Source organism: Theropithecus gelada, chromosome 1 (assembly GCF_003255815.1).
Source record: "Theropithecus gelada isolate Dixy chromosome 1, Tgel_1.0, whole genome shotgun sequence".
In the NCBI taxonomy this organism is placed as follows: domain Eukaryota; kingdom Metazoa; phylum Chordata; class Mammalia; order Primates; family Cercopithecidae; genus Theropithecus; species Theropithecus gelada.
In genome coordinates, this window is record NC_037668.1 from 203860427 (window position 1) to 203873362 (window position 12936).

A 12936-nucleotide genomic window follows, 5' to 3' on the forward strand; every position below is an offset into this window, starting at 1 on the left:
TTGCCTTTTGATCAGACAATGACTTTGCTTTCCAAAGTGGAATTCTAGTCCTAGTTCCCCACCGATCCATTAGGATTTATAGGTATAGTCAGGATGTACAGTTCACATAAGAGTTGCATTCTCTGGTTCTGGGATGACAAAGGGATGTTCAGGCCCCCAGAATGGGCTGTTTCTAGGGTAGACCAGGTCCATCACCAAGCAGGACCAGGGAGATGTTGCTTTGGGACTCTGAGGGTTGCCATGAGCCCCCACATAGCTGTTAGAGTTTCTAACCCCACAGCTCCACAGTGTATGCTTGCTCTGTTTCTTTCTAAAATCCCTGTTTCTACTCTCCTTTGTCTACTTGCATTGGCAAATGGAAACACTATACACTAGTCAGTTCCACTCTTGGCAATTCTGATTCAGTAGGTCTGGGATGGGAATCTCGAGAAATTTTATTTTTAAAAAGCTCTCCAAGATCTGCAATCTGGCAGGGGGAGGGGGAAATGGAAAATCCCTCATGAGTTACGTGGTCTGCCTACACAGCTCTGCACATCTTATGTATATGTGTTTGTGGGTTTCTGTAAAATGTCTCCAATTATCTTTGGAAGTGAGTGGAGTATAAACTATAAATAAACGAGAGACTTTCTCAGAACATCTATGTGCAGTGGCACCAGTCTTGGGAACTCTGCAGCTGAAGGTGGGGGACGGTGGAGAGAGGCTGTGAACTTTGAGGGAGATGACCGACTGGGTCTGTGTTTGGTGCTGCCATTGGCTAATTACATGGATGGTTTTGGACAAGTTGCCTGAGTTTTCTGAGTCTCAGTTTGTCATCCTCTAAGATGAGCAGAGTAATATACACCTTATGAGACCTTGAGGTCATGCATGTGAAAGTGCTTTGTAAACTACCTGCAGGGGTCTAAGCTGAGCCAGAGATAAGTTCACCCAAGAGTCGTATCTACCTGGGGGCAGGGGCAGGCACACCAGGAACCGGCTATTGGAGGAGCTGTGGGGCCTCTTGGGAAGAAGCTTACCCTAAAGGTAGCAACCACAGGCAGGACGGGTAGGAAACGGGAAGGGGCATTGCTGGGGTTAGGGAAGTATCATCTGGGGCCAAGAGGGTTCCGCTGGCTCCTTTCCCCAGGACATAGGGAGGAAAGGGCTCTGATACAAGAGTGTACACGAACGAAAAGCACTGACTGGAGATCATCTATGTGGAATGTGGACAGGGCAAGGTGCTCATAGCCCCTATGGCTGAAGGAATAAATAGAACTCACTAAAGTCCACCCATGCCCTTAAGTCTGGGGCTATGGGGACATCTTTAACCACGAGTCTCCTTTCCTAGCACTCCTGACACTGGCCTCCTCCTTCCTAGGCCCAACTCTCAGGCTCACTCAGGGGCAGCCTGGGCTGGTGGGGCATCAGCAGAGGCCACAGTGCTATGAGTGCTGGCTGGCGGCACTGTGACATATTCCCTGGGAGCCTGAGATGAGAGGATACACAGTGGGGAAGATGGGGACAAGAAGACTGCCTCTCAGCAGAATGTCCCCAGGATCCCCTAAGCCCCCATGATGCTGTGTTTGGTTGCGTTCCTGCCCCACCCCATCCAGGTAACTGCTGTCTTGCCTAATGGGGAAGATTCTTTCCCCCCGCGCACCACCCCTCCCCCGCCCCGCCACCCGGCATGTGGCCAAGTGCCTCCTAGTGACTCACTCTCCCTGACTCTGCTACTCGCTGAGCTGCCTTGGGCAAGGCACTTAACAGCACCCTGCTATAAAACTGAAATAGTGAGAGCAGTTACTTGATAGGACTGTTGTGAAGATTTAATAAAATAATACACAAACAGTGCCTGGCATATGGTAAGCACACCATTAATGTTTATATGTTCAGGGCAATCGATTCCTTTCACCTAAATCACATTGATAAACTATTTCTCAGCCACAATTCAAGTCAAGCAATTTCTGGGAAGACAGCAGCAGGTGGTTAACACTGTCCGCTGGGTGCGGGGATTTCGAGCTTAGTGTCACTAAGAGCTGCTCACTGAGAATAGAACTGTAGTACTTCGAAGTGTTCCCTCTCATTAAAGACAGCCCATTGTGGGTCCTGGGAGTATGATAGGGCCTGAGCAAGCTCTTTAACATCTTCTTTTTATAATAACCTCCATAGAAAAGTGCTTTCAGTTTGGTAGGAGGGGTGTGCAAATGATTTCCAATTATCCAATTTCAGTGTTTATATTTTGTTCCTTTTAAGCAGTCATAATTTTGTTTCTCCTTTTCTCCTGATTGGGTATTGTCCTCCTTTAAAGTATTTTAGAAAAAGGGAAATTGGACAATCAGATTATAAGAAAGGTTCTATTGTGCAAAATCACAATGTATCATTAAATTGTACAGGGCTCCCGACATCTCTGATAATAGTAACTGGTACAGCGAATTGGCAGCAGAAATGTTGAAGCTATATTTATGTGCTGCTACAAATATGTAGTGTTCTTACTGTACTATACAGTCAGGAAAAAGCCCTAATGGCTTCTGGCATGAAAATATTACGTTGATAAATGACAGCCATGGTGCTGAACAGTACTAGGGTCTGACAAAAGGGCAAGTCAATGTGTACAGAGTTTCCTACTTACCTGTAAACACTAGAAATCATGCAGAAGTGGTTGAAAGTGTCTGTGGAGGTGTGTTAGGAAAGTAAACGAAGGTAGAAGAAAGACAAGGAGGGGATGTATATATGCCAGCTGCCTAGGGAAGCAAGTTGTAGTATCATTTGGAGGCTTGGGCTGTGTGGTTGTTGCAGTGGAATGTTTTCAGGTTTCTGCCTTTTTCCTAATCAGCAGAATGAAACTTCAGGGTCACCACATTGCAAGTAAAACCACTTTTAAAGAAAACGATTTCGAACGTACAAAAAAAGTTGCAAAAATAGTGCAGAGAATTCACCTATGTCCTTTATCCAGACTATTTTGCCACTTTTTTTTTAATCATCCTCTGTCTATATTTTTCTTGAATCTTTTGAAAGCAGCTTGTGTGTGTCATGCCCCTTAACCTTTGACACTTTAGTTTATATTTCCTAATAAATATCATCTTTCCTAACATTCTTCTATGCAACTATAGCACAGTTAGCAAAATCAGAAAATTTAACATTATGCTATTTACCATACTGTACCATGGTATATCAGACTAAGATATTACCCACTCTATAGTCCATAGTCCTGTTTTGTTCATTGTCCTACTCATGTTCTCCACAGTATTTTTACTCTCCACTCCAGGGGCTTTATTGCATTTAGTTATCACGTCTCTTTGGATTCATTAATCTGGGACATTTCCTTACTCTTTCTTTGTCTTTCACAATAGACAAAATGACATTTCTGAAAAATACAAACCACTTATTTTACAGAATATTCCCCAATTGTTTTTCTTGATATTTATTCACAAATCAGGTTATACATCCTTGTCCAGAACACAAAAACCATGATGCTGTCACCTTCTCAGAGTCTCTCTGCAGACTCAGGATATCCATCTGACCCTCACGAGTGATGCTAGTTTTGGTCAACTGGCCAAGGTGCTGCCTGTTTCTCCACCAGCTACTAATTCCCCCATCCCCCTCACCACCACCACCCACACCCAGCAATGAATAATATGTCTATTATGCAACTAACAAATGTCTGTTGAAAGACATTTGAAGACCTTATAAATCTCCTCCTTTTCATTACACTCCTCACCTAACCACTTGAGCATCCATTGAAGTGTCTTCTCCAAACAAACCTTTACTGTGATGGTTGTGAGATGGCGATCCACCCTTCTGTGAATGTCTATCAGTTGGCATTCTACTCAAAGAGTTCTCCCGTTTTTCCATTTATTTATTATCACTGTGTATACCTAGATTTCTACTTTATTCAGTGTTTATTTTGATGCATATATTGTCTTACATTTAGCCAGTGGGGCCCCTTCAAGCTGGCTCCTACATCCTTTTAACATTGTGCTCTCTCTCTCTCTGCTTCTCTCTTTCTCTCTCTCTCACTCTTTCTGCCCTTCCTTACTTTCTAGTACAACAAGATGTTCCAGGCTCATTTAATACCCTCTAGACTCCAGTCCTGGAATCAATAATTTCTCCAGTGAAATCTTACAGTGGAGAATGGTATTTAGAAACCAAGATCTGGGTGCAAGGGGTGCTCATTGCTACTGGGATATTATTAATCGGTGCCCTTTAAGTGGACAGATCTAGGAAATATATATGCATATTTATTTAAATATGCATACATATGAGCATAGATATGTGTGTGTATATGAAATAATGAGTTCATACTGCTATCTCTAATTCCAAATCTACTCCACAGGAATCTTTCTTGCCTGCTTCCATCCCATACTATATCTCCCTTCTTCCATAGTGAAAATCCTAGCTCCCCAAAACAATGTATTTTCTGATTTTCTCAATTGCATGCTATGCATAAAATAATTTAATTGCTATACCCATAACACTATTAAAAAAATAAAGGGTTTTAAAATTCCAGTTCTAGTCTGAGCACATAGCTGGCATACTTTGTTTAAAGTTATGAATATTGATTTTTTTAACCTTTATATTATTCATTTATAATGTAATGGGATTCAGATATTTCTGTTTGAATTCAGTTTTTATTCCTCTCCCCTCAGCTTTCTTGATTTTATTTTGTTTTTTTTTTTAATATAGAGAACACTATCATGTTTCCAAAATTTAAGCCTGGAAAAACAGTATACTCAAAGAAGCATCAATTCTCCTATCCCTTCTACTTTTCCCTCCCACCCCTTCTAGGTAACCAATTCAATTGCTTTCTGGTTTACCACTATTGTGTACGTGAGTGTGTATGTGTGTTTTGCCAAAATACTCAGATACATGTATCTTTTCTTTTCTGCATGGAGTGTTTTCCAGTGAAAACCAGCAAACCCAGACAAGTTCTAAAAGAGCTATAACACTTACATGTATGTTTTCTAGTCCCTTCTTTGTCACAGAAAATGTAGCAGATGATATACACCCTACTGCAACTTCCTTTTTTCATTTAACAAAATATCCTGGATATTACCCTATATCTGTTCACAGATGTCATCCTTATTTTATTTTATTTTATTTTTTTGTAGTCTTGCCAACAGAATGTTTTGTCAAGCTTTTGATTTTTTTACCTGTTTGATGAGAGGATAAATAGTATGTTTTGTAGTTTTAATTTACAACTCTATTACGGGAAAAGTTTAATGTCTTTTCATATGTTTATGGACTCTTTGTAGATCTTTACTATGAATTGTCTGTTTATGCTTTTCCTCATTTTTTATAGGAGATTTGGGGTTTTTCCTTAATGTTTAAGTACTTTGTATGTCAGAGATATTACCCTTTTATCCATAATGTTGTGGAAATAACTTCTCCCAACTTGTCATTTGTGGTTTTTTCAAATTGTGAAAAAATACATGTAACATAAAATTTACTATTGTAACCATTTTAAGTGTATAATTCTGTGCCGTTAAGTACATTTACCATCCATCTCCAGAATGTTATCATCCCCAACTGAAACTCCGAACTCATAAACAATAATGAGAACTCCCCATTCCCCTCTTCCTCAAGCCCCTGGTGACTGCCATTTTACTTTTTGCCTCTACAATTTTGGTTACTGTAGGAAACTCATGTAAGTGAAATCATTTGGTATTTGTCTTTTTGTGTCTCACTTATTTCATCTAGCATATCTTCCTCAAGTTTCATCCATGTTCTGGTATATGTTAGAATTTTCTTCTTTTTTAGGACTGAATAATATTCCACTGTACGGATATCCCACAGTTTGTCCATTTATCCATTTATCTGGACATATGTGTTGTGCCACCCTGTGGCCACTGTAAATAACACTGCTATGAATGTGGATGTACAAACATCTGTTTGAATCCCTGCTTTCAATTCCTTTATGTATACAATCAGAAATGGAATTGCTGGATCACATAGTAATTCTACATTTAATTTTTTGAGGAAGCACTACACCATTTTCGACAGCAGTGCATAAGGGTTCCAGTTTCTCTACATCCTCACCAACACTTGTTATTTATTTATTTATTTATTTATTTATTTATTTATTTATTTATAAAATGGTTTATAGGTTGGGCGCAATGGCTCATGCCTGTAATCCCAGCACTTTAGGAGGCTGAGGCAGGTGGATCAGGAGGTTAGGAGTTCAAGCCCAGCCTGGCCAATATGGTGAAACCCTGTCTCTACTAAAAATACAAAAATTAGCTGGGCATGGTGGCATATGCCTGTAGGCCCAGCTGCTCAGGAGGCTGAGGCAGGAGAATGGCTTGACCCCAGGAGGTGGAGGTTGCAGTGAGTCGAGATTGTGTCACTGCACTTTAGCCTCGGTGATAGAGCAAGACTCCATTTCAAAAAAAATAAATAAATAAAAGTTTTATATAATAGCTATCCTAATGGATATGAAGTGGTATCTCACTGTCGGTTTTTGTTATTTTTTTTTTTCATAATCAACACTGGAGGTACATTACAGTTTGTCCTCATGAATTCTAGTTGTTCTCATGAGATACATTTTGTCTTTGTAGTTTCAACTTTGCCTTTGAAGTGCGCCATGTCACATCTAGCTATTCTTCTGATTCCCAGGTCTACAAACTACAGCGACTTCAGACGTGCCCCATGTACAATGGAAAGGCTTCCATAACCTGTTTTCTTCTACCTCTAACATTGTCTAAAGTTCAATCTCTATCATATATCCCTTATTTCATCAAACTAATAATGATTTTACTTTGCAGATCAAATCCTAATGATATATAATTGATAAGTGTTTAGGAAGTGAGGTTTTGGGCTATAAATTGTTCCTCTTCATCTCATGTAATGCTTTTTGGCCTACTCTACTTTGTTGGATATCAGAATTACAGCACCTGCTTTTTTAGAGTTGGGGTTTCCTTTATGCCTACATTTGAAAATCTTTTCTTTTAAAGGGCGAACTGAGCCCACTTGTAAATTGGTATGACTGATGTGGGTTGGTCTCAGCTCTATCATATTGTTTCCTATTATAACTACTGCATCACTGTGCTACACTTACTGTGTTTCTTTCATTATTTGGTATGTATTCTTTGCTATTTTTAGAACTTTTGGGGTTTTAGAATAGGGTTTCCAATATTTGGGAATATGTATATTTTTAGTGATTTTTACTTATATTTTTAATATATTACCCTTAATTCCTATTTTTTGTTTCTAACCTTTTAACATCTGGTCTGTCAGTTTTATATGGTATCCTTTCACTCCTACCTGCTACTGATATTGCAGACAATGATATTATTCTATTTTCCCTTCACTCTTCCCCTTCTCCTCCAGTTGTCATTAGTTGCACCTGTTCTAAGTTTATCAGACAGTATAATGTGTATACACTATTCTTTCACCTACTGAATATACAAAATGTTCTCCACTAGTCACTCTGCTGGCTTCCTCAGCTGCCTCTTGGTTGGAGGAAGCTCATTCTCTAAGAGTACTCATGAAGGGCCCATGTGTGTGATGTTCTCTGAATTTTTGCATTCGGGTCACATCTCTTTGCCTATAACCTTGACCCTTGAGAGCTGGGGTATAAAAATCACTGCCTGGTACTTTTTTTTTTTTTTTTTTTGTGATGGAGTCTTGCTCTGCCACCCAGGCTGGAGTGCAATGGCGTGAACTCAGCTCACTGCAACCTCTGCCTCCTGGGTTCAAACGATTCTTCCACCTCAGCCTCTCAAGTAGCTGGGATTACACTCACCTGCCATCACACCCGGCTAATTTTCATGTTTTTTTAGCGATGGGGTTTCACCATGTTGGCCAGGCTGGTCTGACCTCAGGTGATCCACCCACCTTGACCTCCCAAAGTGATGGGATTACAGGCGTGATCCACCATGCCTGGCCTGCCTGGTACTTTTGTTCCTTGTTAATGCTGCGCCACTGTTGCCTGGCTTTCCGTGTTGCTGTTCAGAAGTCTGATGCCAGCATAAATTTTTATCTCTATAAGCAATTTGATCTTTTTTGCCTTTAAAATCTAATCATTTTACTAAAATATATTTTGGAGTTGATAATTCCAGATCATTTCCCAAGGTACATGGAAGTCACTTTTGACATGTACATTTAAATTTTCCCTTATTCCTGGATTATTTTCTGGGGTTATAGTTTTAATATTAATTAGGTTTTATTGTTTAATGTTTGTACTTTAGGGACTCCAGTTACGTGTGTTTTGGTCTTTCTTTCCTGGCTTTTATTTTAACCTCTTCTCTCTGAACCTTTTTACTTCTATGTTTATATTATTTTCAATTTCTTGATTGTTTTCTTGCCATTCTTCGGTGTCCTTTTACATATTTTCATTTGAATATATTCTCCCTTGGACACCTTATAATTATTATTCGTTTCTGGGATAGTTTTTGTCATTATTTTCAATTTCCTTCTTGAATTTGCTCAACCCTTGTTGCATTTCTTCCTAATTTTTGTCTAGTTATGTCTTTAGTTTTTGAAATTTCTTATTCTAGCTGTGTGTGTGTGTGTGTATGTGTATACAAATACATGACACTTCGTTCAGTTCGATATGTGGTATTACAATTGTCTTATGCTTCATGGTTTTTATTGTGGGGGTTTTCATCAGCGAAAATGTTATGATTTATTTTTTTATCATCAGAAATGTGATTATTCTTCTGTTTTCTTTTTGCAGAATCTTTATATGCAGTTGATTTGATGTTTTTCTGTTACTAGTCATTTTGAGGCAGGGTTCCCAGTTCAAGAGTGTTCTCTTTTATCTGTGTACTGAAATGCAGTTTTTAATAGATAATGTTGGTGTTTGGGGAGGGGACTGGCGGTTTTTTTTATTTCTGCAGGATTTGTAATTTTCCCTTCTGACTTCCTTCTTTCCCTTCATTGCCAGGCCTCTGAAGGACATTATCTTTTTTGTATTTATCTGACTTTTTCCCAGAAGCAAGGCTCCTTCAAGGCTCCCACCTCTTGTCCCATTTTCTTTCAAATCTCTTCCCTTGATCAACAAGGCACCTGACCTCTGTTCAGGTTTTAGTTCTTGGTGTTGGACTTTCTATTTATAAAGAGATGACAACCCTGTACTTCACTTAAGTCATTGGTAATAGTGGAGGGAGCTCAGTTGGAATTTGATGTCTTCTCTTTCTTCTACTTAAGTAATTTAATGTTCAGTTCATGGTGTTCTCTCTAAGTAATGCTGAAGGCTTGTTTGTTTTTGTTTCGTTGAGGATATGGGTAGGGATATATTCAGGCAGCTGCCATTATCCTCTGAGAAGCTCCTGCAACATTTAACATATCAAGTTCTAAGTAAAATTTCTCTCTTCCTTAGGAAACACTGGAAACTGCGTGTTACAAGGGCATCACCAAGGTTAACAGATTCTGTTACAAGACAGATCGTTTTCTTGTATCATTAAAGATGCTTGGTGTGCTTTTTAAAGAAAGCAATGAATAAGAATGAAAAGATTTTAAACAATATCTTATTGCTTTCTTTCTTCTTCATTTCGCGTTTATTGAAAAGAACAACTCTACCATTGATAGCTCTGTCACCCACAGAAAAATGTTCTTTTGAAAATTACCTTCTCAGTTCCTACCTCAAAACCTCCACATCTGCCTAAATAGATAAATAAAACCGATACCAGCGGGTCAGGAATGTTTTGCTGCAAGATTAGTGAGAAAACTGCAGCAAGCAGCAGCAAAGTCGGGTCAGGCGGGCGGTTTGCACCAAAAACTCAGGTCAGTTGACCAATAAGAGCAAGCCCGTTAAGGGTCTGAGGTGGCCCCAAAGACCAAGGCTGAAGAGGTGACAGTCTGGGGAGGAAGCGCCGGGGCCACTACCGCCCCCGTAACCGAGAGGCCCCGTGTGCGTGAGCAAGGCTCTGTGCCCACGTGTGCGCGCGCTCCAGACGGGTCCCGGGGCAGCCACCTGTCACTCACGGGGGAGGGGGCGGCCGGCGGGGGGAGCACGCTGAGGAGGCGGGCGGCCGGGGGCGGGGCGGCGCCCAGGCCCTCCCGACTGAGCCCGGCGTGCTGCAGCCATGGAGACGCGGCAGTCCCCTCCCGCGCCCCGCGCCCCGGCCCCCGCAGCCGCAGCCGATTGGTCGCCCTTTGCTCCCTGACCCCCTCACCGCCTCCGAGGCCGCCGCTTCCTGCTCGGGCGCCGCGCGGCGCCGCCGGCCCGGGGCGGAGCTCGGGCGCCGAGTGCGCGCCGCCGCCAAGCAGTAGCCCCGCGCGGGAGGAGGAGCCGCCGCCGCGCCCTTCCCCTTCCTCCGCTCCTCCCCCGGCCCCCACCGCGCCCGCGGCCGGCCCAGGCAGCACTCGCGAGCAGCGGCGGCCCGCCGGCGGCCGAGTTAGGAGAATGCGGCGGCGCTCGCGGATGCTGCTCTGCTTCGCCTTCCTGTGGGTGCTGGGCATCGCCTACTACATGTACTCGGGGGGCGGCTCCGCGCTGGCCGGGGGAGCGGGCGGCGGCGCCGGTAGGAAGGTGAGTGGAGCGCCCTGCCGCGGCCGGGCCCCTGCGCCCACCCCCACCCTGCGCCCCTGTCCCCTGCCCGCTCCGCGCCGCCCCTACGCTCCTCCGCCCGGACCTCCGCTGGAGCCGCCCGCCCCCGTCTCGGGCCTCCGCGCCAAGTGCCCAGGGCAGGGGTGCACCCGGCCCCTCTGCGCACGCCGGGCTCGGAGAGGGCGGCCCCCGCAGCCTTTCTCACCCCTCCGCCCCCTCTCGTGGACGTCACCCCTCTCTTTGCTCGTCGTAATTCGAGTCTTGTCCGGCTGCCGGGAGCCCCATCCCCTGCCATTGGAAGTTTAGGGATGGGGGTGTTGGGAAACACAAAGGGGGTGGGGAGGAGAGGAGAGAGAGGCGACCGCCTTTCCAACGCGTCATGTACAGCGGGAGAGAGGAGTCCAAGTTTCTTTTCAGCCCTTTGATACCAGCGGCTGAAAATCCTCGTCCCTTTCCCCCTGTCACTCCGCGGGGCGTGGGTTCCCTGTTTCTGCCACCTTCTTTGCCCTTTACCTTTTGAGGGGCAGGGGCGGCCACTCCCGTGCCAACTAAAGCCCCAGGGCCCGTGCGAGCCGGGGGCTAGTGCGCCCCTGCGCCCCGAGCGAGGCCAGTCCCGGCCGTCCCCTTGCGGTCCCAGTGTTACCCTCTGCCCAACCGGGCCCCCGGCCCTCCCGCGCGAGGAGCCGGACGTGGCCTCCTGCGCTTGCATTTTCCATCCCCACTCCCCGCTTCAGGGAGAATCCTCCTTCTATGGATGTGTTTCTAAGCTGCTCCGGGGGCCGAGTGATCCGGCTATGGGGACCGTGTGAGCCGCTCTGCGGTTCCGCGCCCTCGTCCCGCCGCTCCGGCTGGCCGGGCCCTGGGCATTCGGGAGGATGCTGAGCGCTGAGAGGAGCCGGGACGGCGCGGTCCTGCGGCCGGCCGGGAGAGCAGGGCGTCGGGCTGTGGGCTGGAGCATGCCGGCTGGGGACGTTTGTAGTGTTTTACTGGCTCCTTGGCTTTGAAAGCAGCGTTCTCTTTTCCTAATTCCTGTAACCCTCGTTACCGTGACATTTAGTGTCACCGCAAACCCAGGAAATTCTGAGTTAATGGAGATGGACAACGGGTGATTGGGTTGGAACAAGAGAGTGGTATGCTGAAACAAGCCAGAGGGAACTAACTAGATGAACAGACTTCACTTCTGAAGTCAGACCCCTAAATGTCCACGCTGGGGTTTGGCTGCTTCAGAGCTTTTTTCTTTGCTTCATTCATTCATTCATAGCCGAAGATGTTAGGTGGAATGAGTGCCTTATTTGGTTTCTGGTAAATTACATGGATTTGTGAAATAAAGCCGTCTTTCCACGTGCTGAATCGGCCTAGCTTCTGAGCTGACACTGTACTGTTAGCGCTGTTTTTGTAAAAAAATGGTATAGGTAGTATATGTATGCGAAGACTTGGTTTATTCTTGAACAGCAAAGAACATGCAGCCATCAAAAGTCGTGCAGTCCATTCAGAGATATAATCGTGTCAAACTGGAATGATTTTTTAAAACTTTGTTTCCCAGTAAACTGTGCCTTGGCCACTCTGCATAGCCTGGTGTGCTGGTGAGACCTGGCAAAGCTTTCTGCCTTTCATGCAAAGAAAACCAAACACATTAAGCCACCCTTGGCGTTTCTCTTTCCTTAGTCTGCCACTTTCATTAGTACACGTGATTAGAAACAGCAAACGTGCTTGTTCGCCTCCCGGAGGCTGATTCCTCACTCTGGTGGGCTTCAGTTGCTGGATGGTGTGAGGGGTCTTCCATGCAGAAGGCTTCAGACACTCCTGAAGTGTGTGATTCTTAGTTTTTCTTTATTTTTTATTTTTTTAAAGAATTCCTGGTGGCCATATGGAAAGGTACGGAGACCAGGTAGAAAAAGTGGGGGAAATGAACAATTACACATAGATTGGTGATTTGGGATTCTATTCTTTCTGTCAACGAACCATAAAATTTAATCCTAGCCCTTAGAATGCTTTAGTGATTTGTCAGTTGAGGAAGAGGTGTGTAAATGCAATAGCTTTTGAAATTGCAGTGGAGGACTCATTAACTTTGTGTGGTGGACCCTGGGAAGATGGTTTCTGAAGGGGGTAAATAGAGCCCTGATCTATAGGGCTGACCTATAGGAATGCCTGATCCTATAGGAAATCGTGATCTATAGGAAAATGCCTGATCTATAGGAAAATCGTTTAGTCCTCTTTCCTCCCCAATTGTTTCCATGGATTTAGACACTAGAAGTGTCTCTAAATTTAGTTCATTCTCATACCAAAAAAAAAAAAAAAAAAAAAGCACGTGGTTTGTTTGGCTTGTAAAGCATGGACATAAAAAAAGATAGCGGGCCATGCACAGAAAGGCAGAATTTAAAAGCTCGCTATAGTTTTTTAGAGATAAGTGGACCTATATTTTTTCTCTTGCCTCATACTGTTCAAGTCAGGGCTCTCATTCCATATTTAGC

General features: G+C 44.1%; 1 protein-coding gene and 1 non-coding gene across 3 annotated transcripts in view; one reads left to right on the top strand and one right to left on the bottom strand.

Annotated features, from left to right (window-relative positions):
* Window positions 1-4865: 4865 nt before the first annotated feature.
* On the bottom strand, window positions 4866-4924 carry LOC112615843. The gene has a single exon (XR_003117483.1). It is a non-coding gene; the product is annotated as a U7 small nuclear RNA (small nuclear RNA).
* Window positions 4925-10239: 5315 nt separating this feature from the next.
* The window catches only part of GALNT2 (polypeptide N-acetylgalactosaminyltransferase 2), a 219018-nt gene continuing 216321 nt past the window's right edge, over window positions 10240-12936 (top strand). The window contains exon 1 of one of the 2 annotated variants that reach the window (XM_025381281.1): window positions 10240-10447. In XM_025381281.1, the coding sequence (XP_025237066.1) occupies window positions 10322-10447 (126 nt within the window). In that variant the 5' untranslated portion in view covers window positions 10240-10321. The remainder of the gene's footprint in view (window positions 10448-12936) is intronic. The other variant, XM_025381282.1, reaches the window with a different exon arrangement.